This window comes from Staurois parvus, unplaced genomic scaffold (genome assembly GCF_062004578.1).
Source record: "Staurois parvus isolate SC_StPar_1 unplaced genomic scaffold, SC_StPar_1.0 ptg000525l, whole genome shotgun sequence".
NCBI lineage: Eukaryota > Metazoa > Chordata > Amphibia > Anura > Ranidae > Staurois > Staurois parvus.
The window spans coordinates 7,157,967-7,185,000 of record NW_028318321.1 but is presented as its reverse complement, the minus strand read 5'-3'; the positions used below and the strand labels follow the sequence as shown (position 1 = coordinate 7,185,000).

The following is a 27,034-nucleotide window of genomic DNA, read 5'->3' as shown; positions in this document are numbered from 1 at the left end:
GAAAAAAGCTTCCAAAAATTCCAAAACCATTCTCTGCTCAAACGCTGAAGCTTGAGAAATGCTCCCTCCATGTTGCGGCCATGTGGCCTGGTATGGTTTGGGTGGGGGGGGAGGGGGGATTATTTATTTATCCACATGCCCATGCTCAGTTTAGTGTGTATTGCTAGAGAGGGTTTTTTTTTTTTTACTTGGGAGAGTGCATGTGATCAGCACAGGGCCAATCAGCAGTGTCCAGACAGAGTTCAGGAGTTTTGCATCCTCCTAGAGCAGAAAAAAAACTCCTTCTACAAGCTTTAACCAGTGCTCAGCTAAGGTCACAAGACTGCTCTAACTGCTGATGAGAAGAGGTATTTAGCAGTTTATATTTACTAAAATAATTGTATTTCCATGTTCTGTGGAAGACTGGATATAGTGAATGCAGGGTCCTGGGTTTAGTAACACTTTAACTACGCTTTTTTGTTTATGTTCTCATCTAACGGTTGTCTATACCGGTTCAGAAAATCTGGCTTTTCTTTATTTGTGTTGCTTGAAAGCTAATATAATCGGGTCCTAAAGGAAAACTGCAGGTGAAAACTAGAATTGATGTCTGTGTAGGACAAAAATATTGCTCCTATGAGAGCTATATCGTTGTCATGGATTGACTCCATCATGCTGGTGTAACAAAGAGCGAGATCAAAGGCCTTTTTGTTGATTACAAACAAGATTACTGCACAATGGGGTCCATGTTTTATTGAAACCTATATAACCGGGCAGTTTTCTTGAATATTTGTTATTTCTACACACAGCTGAGGTCACACCATTTTTGTACATGGCTATATTTAGTATTTTTTACTTTTTCTTCAGTGTTCACTTCCAAACCAAGGTTTTCTGCTCTAATCAAAGGTACTACTAATAATAAATGGCCAGTTATAGTAAGGTTGATCTAGTGGAGACTTCTGTCTGCTGGATCAACTTTTTTTTTTTTCTTTTTCTTTTTTCTAGGCAGTTCTGGCTTAGATGTCAATGTTATTTCAGTAGACTAGAGCTTTAAAGTTGTGGTTTATATGTGTAGTACTCCAGTGCACTCACTGTGTGGAAATAGTTTAATCCGTATGACTCCTACAGTTTAAACTCTGCCATGTGTAAAAGGAAAACTGATCTTAAATGTATATAAATGAAAATGCCTTTTGAAATTCACCCACAGCCACATTTCCTATTTGGGAATGCTTTCAGCTATATCATTGCTTTACTGTATTACAGGAACATGTGTGGCTACAAATATGGGCACTGCCACTGTTGGGGCCTGTGTCGGTGAGCTTTTTTTTTTTTTTTTTTTTTTGCACCAGAGGTGTTTTTGCATTTCTATACAAGTCTATTGGGAAACCAAATTCAATGACCACCTAATTGCCATTTTTATAATGCAACTTTAAAACCCTTTTTTACTCTGTCCGCCATCATGTGTAATAATTATTATTATATAGGATTTATATAGCGCCAACAGTTTGCTCAGCTCTTTACAATATAATGGGAGACAATACAGCAACAATACAGTTCAATATAAGAGCGATAGGAGGGCCCTGCTCCTCAGAGCTTACAATCTAGGAGATCACTGGAACCTCTTCTAGGTGTAGAGAACAATGTTTCAGTGTGGCAGTCTGTGCCCGCTGCTAACTGGTCCCCTCATAGTGATGTAATTTATGCTGCTGCATTCTTCTAGGGCAGTGGGTCTCAGTGAGCCTTGGCCCACTACTGGGCTGCCACATCCCTCCTGCTGGGCTGTGGCTTCCTGTCTGTTGTCGGTTGGTCTATGAGAAATGACAGCCGAAATGAATGAAACCACCTGTAACCAACCAAACACTTTGAAGCTGCAGCCAATCTGCAAAGTTCTGACATTGTCACATGACCGTATCTGATCTCCCTAATGTGGCTGCAATTCCAGGGTGTCTGGTGGCCCATTACACTCACTAAACTGCAAGACCACAGCTGTATCACTGATTTTAGCCATTTCTCAAAGGCTGGCAGACATTAGATCTATGGGGTGTGGTCCCCCAATGGTATTTTACCCAAATACATAGTCTGTTCTAATTTGGTCTGTATAAGAATGCTGTTCCCACTTCCTACAGTGTACTGTCTTTATTCCTGAGCCCTGTCCAGCCTCTAGTTGTGCTTCTGCCAACTGGAATATGTTCCCAAAACTGTAATACTGAAATGGTATACTTAAAATATAGGTATTTTATGGACTTTTTTAACAGGGATTAACGTCTCCAGCGATATTACTTTAATATATGTGCCATGTGCATCCAGGTTCCCCCCCCCCCCCCCCCTTATGGCTGCATTTGTCCTAAAGGGAACTGCAGCTTTATTTAGGATTAGACTGCTTGCTATCTGTTAAAATGAAAAAAAGAAGGCTTTTTCTGCATTACTCACCACTTTTCTGGTGCTGTGTGCTCCCTGTCCTGGCCGCCATTCTTCCAAGTTGAAGGGCACGCAGTGTCCTAAAACTCTTACTACTTGTAAGCCCAGGATGTCAAGTGATCTGTGGGACTGTGATTCATTTCAGCTGTCTCACAGCAAGCACAAAACACAGCATCATGTATCACAGAAGTGCACTACTGTGCATTGTGGTGCACTGTGTTGGCAAATGGTGCAAGTCCAATTTCTAGGTCTGTTTCATGTATTGGCAGTCCAGTCAAATGAATCTAGTGTGCTTCACACCTTGCAGGGGCTGCAGAGTCCTGAATGGGCTTTTAAAGAGTTACTGCAAGAAAGTGCACTTTGGATTCAGTTTTAATTCTCAGCTTTGCAGTGAGAGAGCCACAATGAGAATAAAATAAAGCTTTTTTGTCATTGTGCTGTGATGGCTCCGTTATTGGACAATCGGTGGGAAGTGTTTGTCCCCAAAGCATTGGCATGGGTACCCAAAGGAGGACCCTCTCACTCTAGAAAACAGGCTCGGAACCCAGTGTGTCACTGGACAGTCCTAGGGCCCATTTACGGTCATGCTGTCATTTTAGCTGCATTAAGTTTGACCACTTATTTCAAATTGTCCTAACACAACCGACGCACCTGAAGCCAGCATTACTGGTTTTACACACACACACACACACACACACACACACACACACACACACATTACAGTGGTTATAAAAAGTCTACACACCCCTGTTAAAATGTCAGGTTTCTGTGGTTTAAAAAAACAAAAAAAGAGGATAAATAAATTCATAACTTTTTTTCCATCTTTTAATGTGACCTAATAAACTGTACAACTCAATTGAAAAACAAACTGAAATCTTTTAGGCGGGGGAAGTAAACACAAAAAACTAATGCGGTTGCATAAATGTGCACACCCTCTTATAACTGGGGATGTAGCTGTGTTCAGAGTTAAGCAATCACATTCAAAATCATGTTAAATAGGAGTCAGTACACACCTGCCATCATTTAAAAGTGCCTCTGATTAACCCCATTTGAAGTTCAGCTGTTCTAGTAGGTCTTTCCTGACATTTTCTTAGTCGCATCCTACAGCAAAAGCCATGGTCCGCAGAGAGCTTCCAAAGCATTAGAGGGATCTCATTGTTAAAAGGCATCAGTCAGGAGAAGGGTACAAAATAATTTCCAAGGCACTAGATACACAATGAAGTCAATCCTCATCAAGTGGAGAAAATATGGTGCAACAGTGACATTACCAAGAACTGGAAAAAACGAGGAGAAAACTGGTCTGGGAGGCTGCCAAGAGGCCTACAGCAACATTAAAGGAGCCGCAGAAAAATCTGGCAAGTACTGGCTGTGTGGTAGATGTGACAATAATCTCCCATATTGTTCATATGTCTGTGCCATGGGGTAGAGCTGCAAGATGGAAGCCTTTGTCTTACGAAGAAAAACATCCAAGCCCGGCTACATTTTGCAAAAACTCATATGAAGTCTCCCGAAAGCATGTGGGGAAAATGTGTTCTTGTCTGATGAAACCAAGGTTGGATGTTTTGGGCATAATTCCAAAAGATGTTTGGTGCAAAAACAGTGCACATCACCAAAAGAAACACATACCTACAGTGAAGCATGATGGTGGCAGCATCATGCTTTGGGGCTGTTTTTTTTTTCTTCAGCTGGAACTGGGGCCTTAGTCAAGATAGAGGGAATTAAGAACAGTTCCAAATAACAGTCAATATTGGCACAAAACCTTCAGGCTTCTGCTAGACAGCTGAACATGAAGAGAAACTTCATCTTTCAGCATGACAATGACCCAAAGCATACATCCAGATCAACAAAGGAATGGCTTCACCAGAAGATGAAAGTTTTGGAATGGCCCAGCCAAAGCCCAGACCTGAATCCGATCGAAATCTGTGGGGTGATCTGAAGAGGGCTGTGCACAGGAGATTCCCTCTCAATCTGGATTTGGAGTGTTTTTGCAAGGAAGAGTGGGCAAATATTACCAAGTCAAGATGTGTCATGCTGATAGACTCAAAACCCCAAAAAGACTGAGTGCTGGAATAAAATCAAATTGTGTTTCAACAAAGTATTAGTATAAGGGTGTGCACACTTATGCAACCATATTATTTTAGTTTTTTATTTTACTTCCCTCCACCTTGAAGATTTCAGTTTGTTGTTCAACTGAATTGTACAGTTTATAGGTTACATTAAAGGTGGAAATGGTCCTGAATTGATTCATCTTTGTCTAATTTTTTTTACATCACAGAAACCTGACATTTTAACAGGGGTGTGTAGGCTTTATATATCGCGTGTATGTGATATATATATGTGTGTGTGTGTGTGTGTGTGTGTGTATATATATGTATGTGTGTGTATATATGTATGTGTGTGTTAGACAAAAAATGGAAACATGATTGACAGTTCCCAGAAACTGTATATTCAGTCATAACCTTTTGATACTGTACCTCCCAACACCACAGATAAATTGTCAACTTCAGTTACTGAGGCATCAGCAAAGTGCGCACCAACAATTTGCTCTTTGAAGCTCTGTATGCTTTGACATGACTCTGTATTACTAGCATTGCACGCAGTGAATGATGAAAGTGAGTCTTCCCACCTGTTTGCTAGGTGTCTTATCACACAGCGGAAGCTAAAGAATGTTACATCACTTCCGCTTTCAATGTGAAACATGTTGTCTTTCACACCTAAAAACCAAGTAGCATTTCAAATTTTTCATCTAACCCCGTGTGTGTGTGTGTGTGTGTGTGTGTGTGTCTTTGTGAACTAGAGGGATAAGAATATAAGCAAATTGAAAATAAATTTCAGCTTTAGCTCCACTTGCTGTACACATTAAAAAATAAAGTGCAATGGCCATGAAACACTCAAGATGCCACACAATCACATTATTTAAACTGTCTTCGCTTTTGTTTAAAATCTGTGACCGAGCCTAATTGTTTGGGAGTAAAATTACTTTGCCTTAATTTTTTATTTGTTTAGCAGTATTTGATCGCTGTATCCTAGTATTTTCATCTGAAGCAGGGGGATTGCTCTTTGAAATGGCTTTTTCTTTCGATTCAATGAGTAGATAATAGTTTATTGATCTGTGCTGGATTCAGAGGTTGAAGATGGAATATGTGACTAAAATGCAGGATTGCTGACTTACTTGTAAGGCTGGCTGCAGAAATGCTGAACCTATTCTGATAGACAGCTGACAGGACGAAATGTTCTTTGAAGTTGATTGCTATTCTAAAGGAGGACTTACTTTGTCTGACCTTAGTGTGTTATTTGATTAGGCTTCTATGGATTGTGTGATAGTGTTTGCTGCCAAACACCAGCCACTTCACAGTAGGCAGAATCTCATTTAGCAAACACCTATTCTATAAGTTATAAGTGTTTAAAAGCTCAGCTGGAGCTCTGATTCCAAACACAATGAGGTTCCTTGCAGCTGTTTTTGTTTTACATTTCTCCTCCAGGTATGGTTTACTGACCTGTTAAACTCCTAGGTGTGTGCTCATCTGCGTGTATCCATCAGTTTCGTGCAGAAGTGCACTCAAGTCTTGTTTAAAAGGTGCAGAAATTAGTATGTTTGCCCAAAATACTAATAAAGAGATGGGGGGAGACACAAATATAGATTTGACAGTCATTCTATGCCCCATCACATTTTTATGATTCAAAGAATTAGCACACTTTTTGCCAGGATATTTGGAAGCTGATTTATGAGCAAATCTGTATGATCTGAATGTTTAGGCTGACTTTGCATTGTTGCTGTCAATTAGCACATATGGGTTGCATTAAGGCAACCTATTCATATTGGACTACCGAATGCACCACAACACGCCAAAGTGGTGCAAGCTTTATTTTTGTAACACTGTGTACTACCTCACACAATAGTGCATTTCGTGCACTGCAATGGTTGTCCTTTGCAAAGGTCATTCCTTTTGAATCCCACCAACGTGTGTTTATATTCGTGTAATGGTATGAATAGGACCTCTGTTCCGAAATCAAACTTCTGTTTTTTTTATGGGGTACAGTGGGGTTTCGGACTTGTCAGATGGTTTTATGATAGGGCAGAGGAAAGCGGTTTTCATGGTTTGTGGAAACCGATATCGTGCAGACCTCCGTTAATGTTTTACAGGTCTGAACGCTGGCGTCTATTGTGTTTTTATTTAAAGTGGTTGTAAAGACGAAGGTAAAAAAAAACTGTGTGCAGCAGTCCCCCAGCCCCCTCAATACTTAACTGGGCCTCTTCGCGATCCAGCGATGTGAATGACCGCCTCAGCTTCCCCGGGTCTCGGCCTCCTCATTGGCTGAGCTAGCAAGCGTGTGCCATTGGCTCCCTCTGCCAATTACAGCCAGTCAGCAAATGAGAGAGGGGACGGGGCTGAGACTTGGCTCCATGTGTGAATGGACACACAGAGCAGCGGGTTCCCCCATAAAAAGCTGCTTGCTGTGGGGGCACCGGACAGGAGGGAGGGGCCAGGAGAGCCTGTGGGGGACCCGAGAAGAGGAGGATCTAGGTTGCTCTGTAAAAAATAAACAAAAAAAAAAAACAAAAAAAAACACTCTGCACTGCAATACATGCATAAGTATAACATGTTTGGTTTTTATTTATTTTTTTTAAAAAAGAACCTTTAGAATCGCTTTAAGATGATAAGCTCATTTGAAGTTCATTAAAAGTTACATCTACAAATTCCATGGTTTGCAAGAGGGAGGGTGTAAGGTCACTGCTCATGAAAACAAGATGGCTGTTGTGTACAGCTTCCATGTACCTACTGCGCACAATCATTACAGCATACATCAACCATCAGAGAGGTAGATCTGATCCTGTGCTGGCCAGAACTTCATTTCAGCCTTGTCTGACATTTACATCCCTGGGGTTTACAAAATGTTTTCATAGAGGGAAGTGTGTGTATGCAATTCAATAGATGCAATATATGGCTAGGGATGCACGCAGTTTTTCACTTTAAACTTTGTTGGATTTTGGTAGAGTAATAAACGGGAGGAAAGATGTGGTACCTCCTTTTATCTGCAGGAAAATGATGGGGATCAAAACATTTTTCTAACCTTTTGATCACCCATATCTCTACAGAACATATAAAATGATAGTTGCTGGAATTGAGAGGTGCCCATTCATGTTTTAGACCAACATGAAGTTTGCCATATTTATTGTAGTGCACATAACCATTTCAGACTTTTTAGGTTACAAACGCACACGGAGTCATACATGTACTATTGAAATGTCAAGCTGAATTTCATGAGAGCTTAGAAGGTTGGCTCAACAAAAGCCGTAGGGGAAGTGTACAGAGATGCTGATATGTGATTGGGAGGCTTCATTTGTGCGCTGAGCAGTGCGGAGTAGTGAAAGGCAGTCAAATTCTCATACAGGAAGATCTAAAATGTCTTCTTTGTACAAATTAAGGTCAGTCACCTGGAGGCATATTCTTGTTGTTGTAACAGTATTATATGCATATATGTTTAAAGTAGGTACAAATATTTTGTTTAGTAAGGGCTCCTAACTCATTTTGTACATAATTACAGGAACCCAGTCAAATACATTTATGATTTCTATTTCTCTGCTCTAAAATTAATTTGACTATTTTGTCAAACACATTTAGATCGCATCAACCTCATGTTGTTGGTCAGGAATGAAAAAGTCACTTTACTCTGCATCTGTAGTCGAGAAATAAAAATAAATAGCTGGAGCGCTGTTTATATCCATGAAACACTGTTGCTGTGTTAATGTCATAAAGTTACTTCCATTTACCTCTGAGCTGAACCCAAGCACAAAAACTTTAATTCCAATATATTCTTCAATAAACACGAAGGATATAAATCTTCTTGGTATGCACCAAGTTAATTTGCAGACTCGGATATTACCTTTATAAATGTAGCAGGGACATCATCACTTTGCTTTGCAGAGCACTGAGGGGGGCTTATCGGGCTCCACTCGCTATAGGCTTTCTGCAGAAAACTACAGGGGAGGGCCGAGACGAGACCAGTCACCCTGCACAAGGAGAGCGAGCAGCGTTGACAGTCTTTATTACAGGAGGCTCCTGCACAGATCTACACAACGCTTACCAAGATTTGGATAAATCTACACCCAACTCTTTGTATCTAGACAATATTTGCTTATCCTGATATTCAGCTTTAATATGAATGCTGTGTAGTTTGTTGCACCCCCCCCCCCCTTATTTTTGCTAACATTTGCATGCTCTGCAGAGTGTAATTGTAACTTCTACAGGATTCTGTCCAATCTACTTTTTGCTTGAGAGATGACATGGTTGAGGATACCCAGTCTGCACATTTCTCGGTCCAGGAATACCTGATTAATGCCATATTAGAAGTGATAAGGCGACATCATCTTGGTTAACTTCCCACTGCTTCTCAGATCAACCAAGATCCTGTGGCAAAAATTGGACTACAAATCTCTCTTGTGGTTTGGCCACTGTAACATTATCAAAAATGTCAATTTTCCAGAAATTCTTATACCTATTGGCCTCCCTCCCAGCAGCAGTACCTTCAGCATTTTTTAAATCGGTCAATTCAGAATTCGCAAACTTCATTCGGGCTTACAAAATAAAACCTAGACTAAACCAAAGTCTTTTCTCTCTCCCCAAAGTTCATGGTGGATTGATGGTCCCAGACAAAGGATAAGTTCACATGTTACATGTCCCATCTGGTTTTTAGGGTGGAACATATAACATGTTCCCAATGCTGCAGCCGCTGCCTGCTGCCCCCCCCATGACAGCAGTACAGGGAGATGTTCCCCGTACTAGCTATCCATTTTTTAAAACTGTGCGGCCAAGTGGGGGTCCACCAACATGGCCGAATCCTTCATTCACAGTGTTCTGTGAATGAATGAACTACAAGTCCCAACAGCCTTGGTGGCTGTTGGCTTCTAGTTCTCAATGAATTGCCATGGTGCTGTGGAGTGCCTTGGTAGTTCACGGAATCTTCCTGTCAGTATGTCTTTTTGCCCTTACATCCCCTACGGGCAAACGGCTATACTGACAGGTCTGCATCTGATCCTTAAGCTTCCTATATGGCCCTTTTTGTGACCTTATGGAGAACGATATTTACCAGGGCTCTTATTTTCTGAGCTCCAACCTCTGGCCCTTAATTCCTACCCTAACCTCTTTTGTGGGCTATTAAGTCTATCCCTACGGAAGACCATCCATCTTTGACACTACTTAACGACATGTCGCATAAAACGCAACCCCAGAGTAGCAACAATGTGTCCTTTACACTGGAGCTCTAACCAGCTCGAACACCAGGCTCCTCCACCTTGCTCTGCTCCTTTGGGTACAGTGAAACCCACAAAACCCTGTAAACATTCCCTATTTGTGAACAGAGAGAATATGCAGTCAATGATGACTGGATCACTCTTAAAATCTTTACTGAACTCTAGTGAAAAGAGTTCACAAAGAATTGGACTGTTTCTGCAGTCTCTTGCTTTAACCGCATGGCTATTGAAACTCAAATGTTAAAAGATGGGGAAGGGGGTGGGGCTTAGTCCGTAATCCCTACCCTGCGAAAAGCAAGACCATTTGCCTGCAGAAACATGCGGTCATGGTCAAAAATATTGGCATCCCTGCATTTCTGTCAGACAATAAACCACTTTGCCCAGAAAATTGTTGCATTTACAAATGTTTAGGCATTCTCATGTTTATTTCTTTTGTTTGTATTAGTCAGACACAAAAAAAGTGGAGAAAGAAACAAGCCAAATCTGACACATTGCACTTTCCACAAATGGACTGGCCAAAATTATTGGCACCTTCTCAAAATTGTAAGAAATAATTGCATTCTAAGTTTTTGTGATGCTCCTGTAATTTTCTTATTAAACTCACCTGTATCAAGTAACGTGCTGTCAATATAGAAATCGCACCAATCAGTTAAAATGTTGAAAAATTGACCCAACCTTCTTCTTCTTTTTTTTTTTTTTTTTTGTCATACCAATACAAACAAAAGAAATAAACATGAGAATGCTTAAACATTTGTTATCAAACAGTTTTCTGGGCGAAGTGGTGCATTAGCTGACAGCAATGTAGGGATGTCGATATATTTGTGGCTATGACTGTATATTATAATACTTGGAAGTCCTTCCTTTTTTTTTTTTTTTTGCCTCATGTAAACTATGGAAAACATTATAAATGAGTGCCTATATTATTTGAAATCCAGTAATACAATGTCTCGCCCTGCTCTGCGCATACTTTCTATTTTTTTTTTTTTTTTTTTTTTTATCAAAACCATTGACAGCCCAAAGACTTACTGCTGCTCAGAGTTTCCGCAAAAGAGCAGCCTCCAGCAAGAGGAAATATGAACAATGCTGACGGCAACTTACAGCACACACTAATTTTGGTAGCTTAAAAAAAATTGTTCTTTAGCAAAGAACATATATTCCACAATAATAATTATCAAGTTGTTATGGGTAAAGTTCTGCTATACGTTCATCCTAAAGGTCAGGTCTTGAAACGTTTTTATTCAGGGTGTATCTTGTATTAAGCCACTCTTGGAGCATCCTGTCCATCTTGTGGAATTTCAACTTGGTTCTCTCTACCCTGCAGAAACTACCCTTTCATGTAGGAGAATTTTTATAATTTGTGTTTTACAGAGACCAGTCACTTCACTGGGTATATGTAAGGGTTTACAACCATTTTAAGGTTAGTCAGTTTTTTTTTTTTTTTTGTTTTTTTTTTTTTTGCTACTGCATTTGTTCCTATTGGAGACATTTTCCTTTTTAGCACCTTTCCCTCTGTAACTAGTGCAGAAAACAGAAGATAAATCCCTTTTAATAGAGACAGACTGCATTAGAAATGACTAACCCTCCCCCTTTGAAATTCAGAACAAAAATAAACAACAAAAATTGGCTTTGTTTTTTTGTAATTACAGTACCAGAGTAATAGTGTTGTATGGGATATATCAGTATTGTTTAACAGACTTTTCCTATCTCCAGCAATTTTCTATGATTGGTTGCAGTGAGTTCTTGCCCTGGATTGCCCTGTGTGTTTAGTTTAACATGATGTTCTGCAAGTAGCTTCCACATCTTTTGCAGTCTTTGTTAAAAATGAACAAATAGTGCTTGCTTTTATCTTCCATGCTTCCAGCACCACGGACAGCGATTAAACAGATTTATATTTTGCTCTGTGTTGAGTGGGTTTTACAATGTTTATGATGCTAAAAGGCAGTATTGTCAAAAATATGCTGGTTTTGGCACTCTGTAGTTGCTTTATACTGCTATGTAAATTAATTGTCGTTTTTTATCTGTATTCTGAATTTGTTTCAAAAACAAGTTTTTGTTAAACAAGCAAACCAATACTGTATGTTATTGCAGTGAGTTGATTCATGTTAAAGTCAATTTGCAAAGTATAATTAGTCAGTAAATTGCTTGTTATATGCTTAAAATCTTCAAGCTCCTTTTTAAAAGCCTCAAGTTCCTTTTGGTTTTACCTTTTTAAATCTGAGCTTTAAGTAATCTACTACTGCCACATTTGGCCAGTATTGAACAATAATTCTAAGCAGGTCTGCAGCCTCTTGTCTGTATGACAAAGCTCTGTCTCCTCCCCCAGCTCCTATAATACTCTATTTTACAATTTTAAGATGACAAGGTAGGAAGATACTGTTGCACTAATAAAAAAAAAGTGTTTTTTTTTTTTTTTTGTTCTTTTGAAGTTTAATTTTCATTAACTTTTTTTTTTTTTTTTTCATTTTCTAGGACAGGAATAGGCCCTATGACTCTTTTAACCTGCACTCTTTGGAGAATTCCTTAATGGATATGATAAGGACTGATCACGAACCTCTGAAAGGTAACTATTCAGTGCACTGTTTGCCATGTTACACTTAAGGATGGATGGGAAGGACAGCAGCAACAGCTGAAATTCCTGTCCTAACTCATTCAAGTGATGCTTGGCTTGGTGGTGAAGCACAATAAAATGGGGATGTCTGTATCACTTCCAAAGCTGTTTTCAGGAATTGTATTATTATACAGTATTTATATAGCACCAATAGTTTGCTCAGCGCTTTACATTACAATGTGAGACAGTACACGAGACAGTACAGTAATACGATTCAATACACAAGGGGTTCGAGGGCCCTGCCCCTTGGAGCTTACGATCTAGGAGGGAGGGGATAGTGGTACAGGAGGAAATAACTGTGGGGGACGGAGTGGTAGGAAGAGTGGAGGAGTTCAGTAATTAGCTGAGGGCGGGGTAGGCTTCCCTGAAAGGTTTTCAGGGTGCGCCTAAAGGTGAGGAGAGTAGGTGATAGTCTGATGGATTGGGGTAGGGAGTTCCAGAGGATGGGGGAAGCCCTGGAGAAGTCCTGGAGGTTGGCATGGGAGGAGGAAACCAGGGAACTAGAGAGTAGGAGGTCTTGTAAGGAGCTGAGAGTATGTTTTGGGTGGTATTTGGATACCAGATCGGTGATGTAGTTTGGGGCAGTATTATGAACAGCTTTGTACGTCAATGTTAGCATTTTGAATTTTATCCATTGGGCAATCGGAAGCCAGTGGAGGGATTGGCAGAGGGGGGTGGTGGTTACGGAGCGGTTTGTGAGGTGGATGAATCTGGCCGCAGCATTCAAGATGGACTGAAGCGGGGATAGCCTGTGGTGAGGTTAGCCGATGAGGAGGGAGTTACAGTAGTCAAGTCGTGAAATAATAAGGGAGTGAATGAGCTGCTTAGTGGTTTCCGGGGTTAGGAACGGATGTATTTTGGAGATGTTGCGGAGGTGAAGTCTACATGAGCTAGTCTGCGATTGGACTTGGGGCTGAAAGGATTGGAGTCTAGGATGACACCTAGTACTCAGGCTTGAGGGGAGGGACTGATGGTGGTGTTGTTGGTCTTGATGGAGAAGTCGGGGGGGGGGGGGGGGGGCGCGGGCTGGGGGGAAAACTAGAAGCTCAGTTTTGGAAAGATTTAGTTTGAGGAAGTGGAGTGACATCCAATCCGATATGTCGCTCAGTAGGCTTGTGATACGGGTGGAGACTGAAGGGGTGAGGTGAGGGGTAGAGAGATAGATTTGCGTGTCGTCGGAATAGAGATGGTAGTTGAAGCCATGAGAGTGTATCAATTGGCCAAGGGAGGAGGTATAGATGGAGAAGAGAAGGGGTCCGAGGACAGAGCCTTGAGGGACCCCAACAGAGAGGGGGAGGTGGCATCGTTATAGGTAACACTGAAGGAGCGCTGTGATAGATGGGAAGAGAGCCAGGAAAGGGCGGGGTCTCTGAGGCCAAGAGTGTAGTTTTTTGAGGAGGAGGGGGTGGTCAACTGTGTCGAACAGGAATAGGACAATAAGTGTAAAATACACGACAGATTCTGATAAAACTAAGATTGTGGAATGGTTTTGTCCTAGTACAGTGGGGATTAAAAGTTTGGGCACCCCAGCTAAAAATTTGTATTAATGTGCATAAAGAAGCCAAGGAAAGATGGAAAAATCTCCAAAAGGCATCAAATTACAGATTAGACATTCTTATAATATGTCAACAAAAGTTAGATTTTATTTCCATCATTTACACTTTCAAAATAACAGAAAACAATAAAATGGCGTCTGCAAAAGTTTGGGCACCCTGCAGAGTTAATATCTTGTACTGCCCCCTTTGGCAAGTATCACAGCTTGTAAATGCTTTTTGTAGCCAGCCAAGAGTCTTTCAATTCTTGTTTGAGGTATCTTTGCCCATTCTTCCTTACAAAAGTCTTCCAGTTCTTTGAGGTTTCTGGGCTGTCTGTCACGCACTTCTCTTTTAAGGTCTATCCATAGATTTTCAATTATGTTGAGGTCAGGAGATTGTCAAGGCCATGGCAAAACCTTCAGTTTACGCCTCTTGATGTAATCCCCCGTGGATTTCGAGGTGTGTTTTAGGATCATTATCCATTTGTAGAAGCCATCCTCTCATTAACTTCAGCTTTTTCACAGATGGCATCAAGTTACCATCCAAAATTTGCTGGAATTGTATTGAATCCATTTTTCCTTCTACTCGTGAGATGTTCCCTGTGCCACTGGCTGCAACACAACCCCAAAGCATGATTGATCCAACCCCATGCTTAACAGTTGGACAGAGGTTCTTTTCATTAAATTCTGTGCCCCTTCTTCTCCAAACGTACCTTTGCTCATTCCGGCCAAAAAGTTCAATTTTAACCTCATCGGTCCACAGAACTTGTTTCCAAAATGCATCAGGCTTGTCTATATGTTCATTTGCAAAGTTCAAACGATGATTTTTGTGGTGAGGACGTAGAAGAGGTTTTCTTCTGATGACTCTTCCATGAAGACCATATTTGTACAAGTATCTCTTTATAGTGGAATAGTGTACCACAACTCCAGTTCCTGCCAGATCTTTCTGGAGGGATCGTGCAGTCAAACGTGGGTATTGAATTGTTTTTCTCACAATCCTGCGAGCTGTTCTGTCTGATATTTTTCTTGGTCTTCCAGATGTTGTTTAACTTCCACTGTTCCTGATGACTGCCATTTCTTAATTACATTCCGAACAGAGGATATTGACATCTGAAAACGCTTTGCTATCTTCTTATAGCCTTCTCCAGCTTTGTGAGCTTCAACTATTTTCAGTTTCAGTTTTCTAGACAACTGCTTAGAAGAACCCATGGTGCTGATTGTTGGGGCAAGGTCAGATGAGTCTGGGCATTTAAAACCTTTGAGATTGACATCAACTGGTCTTCCCAGACGATGATTGAGAACAATCCATGACACTGGCAGGTCTCAGCTTGGCAAAGGCGGCAGTGCATGCTATAAATTCTGCAGGGTGCCAAAACTTTTGCAGACGCCATTTTTTTGTTTTCTGTTATTTTGAAAGTGTAAATGATGGAAATAAAATCTAACTTTTGTTGACATATTATAAGAATGTCTAATCTGTAATTTGATGCCTTTTGGAGATTTTTCCATCTTTCCTTGGCTTCTTTATGCACATTAATACAAATTTTTAGCTGGGGTGCCCAAACTTTCGATCCCCACTGTAGTGTGACTAAAGATTACTCGCATTGTTTTAGCCTCCCAGCACCTTTTGTAAGCAGTACTTCTGTGGAAAACCATTGGTAAAAACTTCCAGGTCAAAATAGTCCTATTAATATTTCTACATAGCAGTCACTCCTATTCCTCCTGAAACAGTAAAGCTTTGTTTAATTCCACGTGTATATGACAGTTGATACATCCCTCATAAGGCAATCGCGTAGTTCACTCTAGCCCAGGGGTCTGCAACCTTTAAGACATAAAGAGCCACTTGGACCCGTTTCCGAAGGGGAAAAAAAAGACTGGGAGCCGCAAAACCATTGCAACATTTATAACAAATCCGACACTGCATATATTGCAAAAAGCACTCTGGTCATGAAGGGGGTTTAAGGGCCCAGTAAGCAAAGGGTTAATCAGGGCCACAGTGTATCTTCATAATCACAATCATAGCCTTAGGTCAGTGGTGGGCAACCTTTTTTTTCAACTGAGCCAAATCTCGCCAAAACCACGATTGAAATTTATTTTGACAGCCACATTTTTAAAACTGAAAATACATCCCCCATATAGTAATTCATCCCCCATAGTAATTCATCCCCCATATAGTAATTCATCCCCCATATAGTAATTCATCCCCCACATAGTAATTCATCCCCCATATAGTAATTCATCCCCCACATAGTAATTCATCCCCCACATAGTAATTCATCCCCCACATAGTAATTCATCCCCCATATAGTAATTCTTCCCCCATAGTAATTCATCCCCCATATAGTAATTCATCCCCCATATAGTAATTCATCCCCCATATAGTAATTCTTCCCCCTTATAGTAATTCATCCCCCATATAGTAATTCATCCCCCATATAGTAATTCATCCCCCATATAGTAATTCATCCCCCATATAGTAATTCATCCCCCATAGTAATTCATCCCCCACATAGTAATTCATCCCCCATAGTAATTCATCCCCCATATAGTAATTCTTCCCCCACATAGTAATTCATCCCCCACACAGTAATTCATCCCCCACACAGTAATTCATCCCCCATATTGTCTCAATTCACTTACCTTTGCTCCGCGCGTTCCTCTCGCTGTGTTCCCGCGCCGTTCTGGTCTTCAGGGCGGACTGAGAGAGGAGTTCGTCACTCTGCCCCGCCTACATCCTGACAGCCAATGTTCCACGCTCCGCAGGCCGGATTTTTGAGGAGGGAGGGGAGCTGGCGCCCGGCACACAGAAGAGCCGCATGTGGCTCGCGATCTGCGGCTTGCCGACCACCTGGTGGGCAGTGTGCTCCGGAGCCGCAGCAAAGATGAAAAAGAGCCGCATGTGGCTCTGGAGCTGCGGGTTGCCGACACCCGCTCTAGCCAATGTGAATGGCAGCTATCAAAGTTTTGGTAATCAAGTCTAAGCAGATAAACTGCGCTCAGTGCTCACCCAAGTGTTAAAAAATGCAATGATTGCTGATCTTCACAGCTGCACTCAGAACATAAAATAGAATATGTTCCAAATCTAAATTAACCAAATATTTGTTGTGCTGTGTAAATACAAATAAATGGTCCCAAACAGTACCACCCTTAAAATAATAGTACCGACTATTTATTTCAGGTACTTTTATAGCGCTGTCAATTTGCGCAGTGCTTTACATATATATTGTACATTCATATCAGTCCCTAACCCTCAAGGGGCGTTCAATCTAAAGTCCCTAACTTACATTCATACATACACATACTAGGGATAATTTATACAGGATCCAATTAACCTATCAGCATGTCTTTGGAGTGTGGGAGGAAACCAGAGTACCTGGAGGAAACCCACGCAGGCACAGGGAGAACATGCAAACTCCAGGCAGGAGGTGACGTGGCTGGGGTTCGAACCAACGACCCGAGTACTGCTAGGCGGAAGTGCTAACCATTTAGTCACTGTGCTGCCCAACAATAAATTAATATACATTGCAAATGCTCATAAAAACCAGTAATATGTCCATATGGTTAATAAGTAAAGAATAGGAAGATGAATCATCCATGAAATCAGGTGTCCGTGATATCCTAGGTGAGACCCAGTAAAATGTGATTAGTGAATCCACCACCTACACATACAGCCTCTTACTGAATCACCAGACCTAAAGTTGTAGGTGGTCTGACATGGAATGAAACTTGACCCTGATCATCCAACACAGAAATGCATGCGGCACTCGTGGAACTTCCTCTGCTATCTCCTTCTCTTGCTTCGTGAATATCTCTGCATAAAAATAAAGACCTCCAATAGTGTAGTACTGTCAGAGTTTAATGCAATTCAAAAAACTACTTACAGAAAATCTTTCTAGTAAGCACAAATAGTATTAAATGCCACTGATGCTGGTTCCAGCAAAGTGTGGGTGACATCAGCACAAACTTCGCCCCACCCCGACGTATGTTTCTTTTTTACAGACGTTGTCAAGGGAATCAGTCAGAGTTTTAACAGACGTCAAGGGGATCAGCCAGAGTCTTAAAAAACATTGTGAAGGGGATAAGTCAGAGACCGAGTAAGGTCTTGTTAGAATCGCACTAGTGCTGCTTGTCTTTTGAACGTTTTTATGCATTCAAATAAAGTCTTCAGGTCATCCTCACCTTGTTGCCGCTCCTATATGATTGACTTATTGGTTCAGCAGATGGAGACCGCAGGAGTCGCATGGTGAGATCTATACTCCTTCTGATATATTATGAGGGTTGCAGCACTTCTCTTTTGCATGTGTGACCTATAACTTGGTTTCTGATGATTTGGTAAGAGGATGTATGTGTAGGTGATGGATTAACTAATCATCACATTTCATCGGGTCTCGCCTCGGATATCAAGGACACTTGATTTCATTAATGAGTCATCTTCCTATTTACTTATTAACCATATGAACATATTATTGTTTTTTATGAACACTTGCAGTGGATATTATTTTGTCAATTTGTCAATAATTAAGGGCAGTAATGTTTGGGACTATTTATTTGTATTTACACAGCGCAACAATAATTTGGTTTAAGTTTTAGACCTTATGTGGCCCATAATCAGTCTTCATAAAGAGTTTATAGTGGTATTCAATCTTTAGCTGCTCACTAGTAGAAAACAAAACCTTTCTACACTGTTTAAAAATAGGTTGCTCATCCAAGCTAAAGCCATAAATATTTTTCCCCTTATTGGGGGGGTTGGGGTGCTCCATAGAGGTTTTTGGAGGGAAAAAAATGTGGAACAAATATGCCTTACAAGGACATGCCTACAATGAACATATTGAGGTTGGGATAAGCAGATTGTTGAAAATCACATGTTTCTGCTTTCCCTTTCACCTGCTTTGTGTACAGGCTTGTCTCATCGATTAATGCAGGATGATTAGACTAAAGCACAGGAATGTGGACTTTGTGCTCAATATGTTATAGCAGTGGGCAGTGCCTTATTTTAGGTTTCTTCTTTTTTTTATAGGGAATTACTGAGGGGAATGGGCATGTATCAGTTTATTTATGTTGTCGGTCAGGGTCTGGAATCTTATAATAGTTATTTGTAATCTTTCTGGCAACAGCCATTTTCAATGCTTGTTTCAAGCATAGAACAGTGTCAGGATCTTCTGACTTTTTTTTTTTTTTTTAAAAGATTTATAAAGGTAAATTTGCTATTTATTAGCTGGCTGAAGAAGTCACAGATATTTCCTTGTATTGCTTTAATTTGGTTTGCAAAAAGGTGATTTCCTCTTTATATTTATGCTAAATTTTCTTTAATGACCCTGTTAAGGAGGAGGTGTAACAGTTACTTTTCCTGTGGGAAGTGTGTTTAAAGGATAAGTTCACCTTTTTTGAAGAAAAAGTATCAAGTGCACATTTTTGCTGTTAGAAAAAAAATTATAAATGCACATTAATTTTTAAGGAGCCTGCAGACCATTGCATCCACGATTTGCAGATTGCAACTGCAATCTCAGGCTCATGCAGACCCCAGCATAGCTCTCCGCTGATATCTCGTATGGGCAGGCAGTTAACTGAGAGCAGGAAGATCAATGAACTACCAGCACCCTCATAGATCATTAAGAACTACAGCTGCAAGGGCTGGCAGTATTTGTCTGCATTCATTTACTGGAAACTGTGAATGAATAATGCAGCTGTGTGGGCAGAGCCCTACATGGCTGCATTATTTTCAAATTGTGACAGCGCGTGCAGGGAAATCCGATTCCCCTGGATTCAACTGCCTGCGACTGAGATAATTTCCACACCTGGAAGGAACACTGCTGAAAGACTTGGAACATATCTCTCTGCCCAGGTCAGAATGTAGTTCACCTCCTTCTGAGCACCTCAACTCCTGGTACCGCCCTGGTGTTGTAGTTGATGTATGCCACTGCTGTGGCATTGTCAGACTGAAGCCTGGATGTCCAATACTTCAGAGCCAACCTCTCTGCTCACAGTTCCAGGACAATAATGGGCAGAACCCTTTCCCTTGGAAGCCATGTTCCCAGAACTGTGGCCTCCTCCATAACGCCCCCCCCCCCCAACCTGAAAGGCTGGCATCGGTGGTTACCAACTTCCACACCAGTGGCTGAACAGATCTTCCCTTCTCCAAATTGAGTTATCAACCACCAATTCAGGTTCCGCTGCATCTCTGGAGACAAAGATTCCAGCCTTGGATTACTGCATATCTCCTTTTGTCCCAAACAGACGGAATGCACCTTTTGCAGCGGTCTGGAGTGGAATTTGGCATAGGGAATAGCCTCGAATGAGGACACCATCTTCCCTAGCAACCTCATACAGAGGCTAATTGAAGGATACCTCTTTGCCTTCAAGCTGCAAACCTTGTTCCTCAGGACACAACATTTCCCTGGAGGCAGAAATACCTTTACCTGAACTGTGTCTAGGACCATCTTCAAATACTCTGCACTGGTTCCAGGGCTGACTTCTTGAGGTTGAGCACCCAGCCCAGCTGTTCCAGGATCTGTAAGGACCACATCCTGCTTCAGATCTGGCACCAACCGATTTCTGAGCAACACCTCATCTAGATAACCTCTGACCGATACTCCCCATGTTCTGAGTAGCCCCAACACTGGAGCAAGAATTTTTGTGAAAACTCTGGGAGCTGTGGCCAGCCCAAGCAGTAGTGCTATAAACTGGAAATGCTGAGCCCTTACTACAAACTGCAGAAATCTTTGGTGAGGAATGAACATCAGTACATGCAATTATGCGTCCTTGATGTTTTATGGATGCTAAAAAAATCTCCTTCCTGTACGGAGGCCACTACTGACTGAAACGATGCTATATGAAAAGATCGGACATTTAGAAAGTGATTTAGCCGCTTGAGGTCCAGAATGGGCCTTACATCCCCATTTGGTTTTTGGACTGTAAATGGGTTTGAATAAAACCCCTGAAACCTTTGTCCACTGGAATATCCGTGATTACTCCTTGAGCCAATAGGCAATGGAGTGCCTGACATAAAGCTCTTCTTTTCTCTTGATTCATTGGTACATTTGATCTTAGAAACCGGGGAGAGGGAAATACCTGAAATTCCAGTTTGTACCCCAGAGAAATTATGGAAAGGACCCATTTGTCTTGGATTAGAGCCCTCCATGCGACCACGAAATTCAAAAGCCTCCCCCACCCAAATCGAACAGGTGGGGGGTGCCCCTTCATAAGGAGGCTGACTTTGGATCTGTCTTAAATGACTTTTGCACCCAGGCCTCCTCAGATTTTGATTTTGAGATCTACCCCTGGAGGCTGGGACCTGTGTGTGGTGAAACGAATGTCTGGTACAGGAGACCCGGCAATCAAAGCCCTTGACACCTTTAAAAGAAGGGCATTTGGATTTCCTCTTAGAGGGTAGAAGAGTACTTTTACCACCTGAAATCTTTTGGATATTTGTTCAAATCTGCCCCAAACAGCTGTTCCTCCATGAAGGGAAAAGCTGCCAACATTTTTTTGCATAGCAGTTCTGTTGACCAACACTTCAGCTACAAAACCCTGTGCATGTGCACTAAGAGGGCCAAGCGAGAAATCTGCTGAATTTAATCCTTAAGAGCATCAACAGCAGAACACAAAGCACGCGGAATATCCTCGGCCGAGCATTCCCTCTGCACTGACGGTCTTCCAATCCGCTTCTTGACACTGTCAGACTTTGGAAAAGAGCTGGCTATACAGCAGAACCTGCCAGGGAGGAGGCCTTTATGGAGAGACTCCAGTTTCTTATCTGCTGGGTCCTTGAAAACCTGTACATTATCCACAGGACATGTTAAAGATTTATTCAGGGATGAAACTGCTGCATCCACTACCGGCAACTCCCATTTCTTAAACTTTTGTTCCATGAGGTACAAAACGGATAACCTCTTTGGTGGAATAAAAACCTTGTCTGAGGGATCCCAGTTGGCATACATAGTTTGCTCCAGAAGCGGATGCACCGGAAAGGCCTGAGTACTCTGTGAAGGCTTCAAAGAGCCCAGGGAAGAATAAGTAACTTCAGGTTTCTATTGGAGGTAGCCTGAATATAGACCGTACTATATCAGTGAGGTCCTGGACTAAAAAGACGACCTGCTTCTCCTCAGACAGAAATTATACTGCCTGACCTTCCTCCAGCTTTTCTTCTTCCTTAGGCTCCACCTATTCCTGCTCCAGAATTGGTGGTTCTAGTGACAGGGATCTATCCCGCTTCCTAGACCCCAGAGAAACTGATGCAATCAGCCCAGCGATTTTATCTTCTAAACCCGCTAAGGCTGAAGCAAGATTATCTTTGGTTACATATGTTGGGGCAGAAGCCCCAGTAGTAGCCACAATGGCAGACGCAACAGCTCAGACTGCCCAGTCACTTCTGGCCTGTCGGCAGGGGTGTATTTACCGCAAGGCATTTGCTTAGGGCAGCATTTTTGAGGGGGCAGCACCACTCCCTGGAGCTGTGAAGGTGAGTGTCTGTCTTTCTCTCTTGCTGGGGGTGGTGGTGTTGGGTGGTGTCGGGCTTTCTCCTTGAAGGGGAGGGGGGGGGTGCGATTTCCCCCCCCCCCCTTTTTTTCCTTTGTGTTGCCTAGGGCAGCACAGAACCTAAATACACAACTGCCTGTCAGGAAGGGATGTTACAGCGGATCTTCAGCTAGGTTCCTCTGGACCTGGTGGTGGTATATTACTGCCCTTTCCTGCTGCACCTCCCCCACTCTGCTTTCTGGACGACATTACCTCAGATAGCACAAACCTGTATACCTCCACTAGTAACACAGATCACAATGATACAGCTATGTAAGTAGTGTGCTTAAAAAACACTAAATGCAAATGCTGCCTTATGAGCCATCTAAGGTGGCTCCTGACTGACTGGTCCACGCTTCCCCCTAAGGGGAGTACTCGCGTGCCGCTACTGAATAGTCTGCTCTGTGTCCCGGCCACAGGAGAATCCTCAGCAGCAGTCCACGTGTGTCCTGGCCACCAGATAAACAAAATTTGCCCCACTTCTGTTTTCTGGCCGTGCTCCCTCTAGTGGCTGAAAACAAAGAGCAAGCACATCTCAGGATCAGCAGTGAGCACTCCCCTTGGTGGAAACTCAGTCACAACACCTCTCCTCCTTTTCCCTCTAATTTTAGAGCTTTTGTTTTTCTCCTTACAGATTGAAAAAAGGAGATATCTTACCAGTCCCGCCGCAGGTCCCTGACTTCCATCAGGCACCAACCTTCACCTATCACGGTGGGCATTGTCATACAGACCTTCAAGAACTCAGTCCCCATGCTGAGGGGCTATTGCCTTGGACCTGTATAGCATTACAGGCAAAACCTTGAGGATTCTTCTCCTTATCAAGGCTTGGGTACCATCCATTTTAGCTCATAGCTTTCCGAATGGATCCAGTGAAAGTCCCTGATTCTCTAATGGAACCGTTCTGGACTTTCAGGTGTACTCCAAGAGCAACACTTTCAGTGACCATCCTGTACTTCCTGTATAGGAGAGGGTTATAGAGGGGAGGACCACCTCTCTGTTTGGTCGATCAGTGTCCATTCACCTATAGGTGGCTTATAACCCACATAGTCGTTAATAGCCTGCTCTGTGTCCCGTGATATATACAATAAAGAAACAATTTCATAAAATGGGTTACAGGGCCATTAGGTAGTGAATATGTATGGTTTATTTATGAAGAATTAGGGCCCTTTCACACAGGCATTCTGCCTGTCCATTTTTTCATCCATTTATTGACGGATGAAAAATGGACAGCAATTACTATGGACAAGCAGATATAAACTGATGATAATCTGTTTACATCCACATCTGTTAAATTCATTTTTTTAAAGTAGAACAGCCAATGCCCAGATCTATTGAAACAACTGCCTACTTCCAATCCCATCCATTCCCCTTCCATCTAGCAGATTGGAAGGCAGTCTGGTGTAAACGGACAGCTGGTCCATTATATACTTGGCTGCCCTGTGTCTGCATCCGTTCTGCATAATTGGAGCGGACATGTACCTATCTACCTGCTCTGCTCAGCGGGGGATCAGTAGACAGATCCCCTGCTAAGCAGTGCAGCGTTTGCCCTGTGTGAAAGGGGCCTTAAGGGTATCATTTAGTGTCACTTTGTATTTTATTGAGATGCGTTGGGGTTTATTTACTAAAATTGGAGAATGCAAAATCTGGTGCAACTCTGGCAATAAAAATCGAAACCTGATTTCTATGCAAGCATAATTGAACAAACTGAAGTTAGAAGCTGATTGGCTACCACGCACAACTGCGCCTGATTCTGAGTGCACCAGTTTTAGTAAATCTCCCCCATACCTTTCCAGCTGACCCACATATTCTATTGAAAATAGATAAATCTATAGTCCCTGTTCTAGTGAATCATAAAGGTTTGGTAGTTAGAATGATTATACATAACTGTATGATTGCATTAGTTGTCACTGAATAAAATAACATATATCAAATGTAATATACAGGTACACTTAAGTTACTCTTACATATGTATGTTTTTGTTTTATTAAGAAACTGTACTGGTATATTGATGAAGATAGGATTATGAAATCACACAGAATCCATTTTAGCTCCCGAGCTCAACTCCTAAACACAATAGGGCTGTCAAAAACAGAGACAAGCTTGATGTGTACCTGATGCTGATTTCATGTACAAAGAGGACTGCTGAAATAGAAAGTAAAGGGGATGTTTTATTTCTCTACTTTATACAGCTGAGTGAGACAAAATGGCTTTGCCAGGGTAATTTTACCTTGCACTGAAATATCTTGTTTATGTATCCAAAAAACTATCTAAAAAGGCATACCTTTTTAAGCCATGATAGGTGCAGTCATTTGTTCATGAGTTTTCAGCTTAAGTGCTATTTGTACAATGTTGAAGACTTTGACTCTTCGTTGTACTGACTCTTCGTTGTACTGACTCTTCGTTGTACTGACTCTTCGTTGTACAGACTCTTCGTTGTACAGACTCTTCGTTGTACAGACTCTTCGTTGTACAGACTCTTCGTTGTACAGACTCTTCGTTGTACAGACTCTTCGTTGTACAGACTCTTCGTTGTACAGACTCTTCGTTGTACAGACTCTTCGTTGTACAGACTCTTCGTTGTACAGACTCTTCGTTGTACAGACTCTTCGTTGTACAGACTCTTCGTTGTACAGACTCTTCGTTGTACAGACTCTTCGTTGTACAGACTCTTCGTTGTACAGACTCTTCGTTGTACAGACTCTTCGTTGTACAGACTCTTCGTTGTACAGACTCTTCGTTGTACAGACTCTTCGTTGTACAGACTCTTCGTTGTACAGACTCTTCGTTGTACAGACTCTTCGTTGTACAGACTCTTCGTTGTACAGACTCTTCGTTGTACAGACTCTTCGTTGTACAGACTCTTCGTTGTACAGACTCTTCGTTGTACAGACTCTTCGTTGTACAGACTCTTCGTTGTACAGACTCTTCGTTGTACAGACTCTTCGTTGTACAGACTCTTCGTTGTACAGACTCTTCGTTGTACAGACTCTTCGTTGTACAGACTCTTCGTTGTACAGACTCTTCGTTGTACAGACTCTTCGTTGTACAGACTCTTCGTTGTACAGACTCTTCGTTGTACAGACTCTTCGTTGTACAGACTCTTCGTTGTACAGACTCTTCGTTGTACAGACTCTTCGTTGTACAGACTCTTCGTTGTACAGACTCTTCGTTGTACTATGCACCCTGGCCTGACAAATGTGAAACAGTTTTCCACATTCTATTGAAAGATTTTGATCACATATGTGTTGTTTCATGGACACCAGAAATGAGTGCCACCTGCAGACTTGACCTGGTGATTTCATGCGAGCAGTGCATTGCTTCCTTGAGATTCTCCCCTGTAAACAAAATTTGGTTTATTGTTCAAGATATGTGAGAGATTTGATTTTTGAACTTTGGCCTCACTTTTTTTTTTTTTTTAAATGTGCTGCAGCACTTAATTATAAATGCATGTTATTTGTCTCCTTCAAGTCCATATGTAGCTGGAAGTGATGCAGCACTGCTCCTGAATTCAGAGCAAAATTTAATTTCTCTTTTAGGCTGTGCCACCTAACTCTAATGTGGAAGAGGGATAGTATGAACCTCTGTTCTTTAAAAACCTGAAGAGCTGGTGATATCCTAATTGTATCCGTTTTGAATTTGTACATAGGTCTCTCTATCTTGTGTATTTTCGTGTTTTTGTTTTTTTTTTGTTTTTTTTTGTTTTTTCTGCTTATTGTCATTGTGAAAACGTTCTATAATTAATGCATTTAAAAAACAAAACTAAAGTGCAAAAAAATTACCTTAAGATTTTGTGACTCTCGGCAACATTCCTCGCTGCCCAATGTATAAGTGCCCTGCAAAACCCAAATCATTGTTACAAATCTGTTAATTTGCTTAATTGCAGGCTCTAGTAGTAATTGCTGTAAGGTCACAGGGGCTGGCTTACAAAGCATTTAGCAGAAATGCTGCATTTGCCCACAACAACTTATTGGATATTTTTCTTTTCAATGAAACCGTTTTATTGGTTGTTTCACGTTCCTTTCAGTTTTCTTTGCATGCTTTTTGTTCGTTGTCCCATGGCCTAAGCATAGAAAGCTGACTACTTTCTTCTCCTCCCTTCTCCTCCCTTCTCCTCCCTTCTCCTCCCTTCTCCTCCCTTCTCCTCCCTTCTCCTCCCTTCTCCTCCCTTCTCCTCCCTTCTCCTCCCTTCTTCCTTTTTTCTTATATTGCCATTGACAATGTCTGACATGCTGTTAGAGGCACACCTGACAATAAAAATTTAGTTTGAGATTGTATCCACTTGATGAGCTTTATCTACTTGATGAGCATTATTTCAGTGGTCCAGCTTTATCCTGATTTTCCAGACTATGCAACAAAACCACATGGCTAGCTATTTAAATATAGCATTTATCCCAAGCTTGAGAAATTTTCTGCTGTGATTAGTTTTTCCTAAACACAAATTTAGTCATTTGTATGGCATTTAACAAAGCTCTCCAAGCAGCCCCTCACTGCTACTTGAACACCAGGTGCCAAAGGAGAACTGAGCCATTCACGCTACTTGACTAGGTGCAAAAAGAGAGCCCGCATACACAGTAATAGGTCATTTATCTCCTCATTTGTTGTATAAACCATCTACAAGAATGGCAATGACAGCCCTTGCATGAGGACTGCCCCTGATTTTTCTCAGAAAATCCTGGCTTAGTCTTAGATGTTTCATTTAGTAACTGTAGTTGTTAGTGACGTATTTCAGTGTCAG

At 41.6% G+C, this 27,034-nt stretch overlaps 1 protein-coding gene across 2 annotated transcripts in view; it reads left to right on the top strand.

Moving 5' to 3' along the window:
- The window catches only part of CPEB3 (cytoplasmic polyadenylation element binding protein 3), a 164,794-nt gene that overhangs the window by 66,149 nt on the left and 71,611 nt on the right, over window positions 1-27,034 (top strand). For both annotated transcript variants that reach the window (XM_089690293.1, XM_089690292.1), the window contains exon 3: window positions 12,116-12,206. In XM_089690293.1, the coding sequence (XP_089546419.1) occupies window positions 12,116-12,206 (91 nt within the window). The remainder of the gene's footprint in view (window positions 1-12,115; window positions 12,207-27,034) is intronic.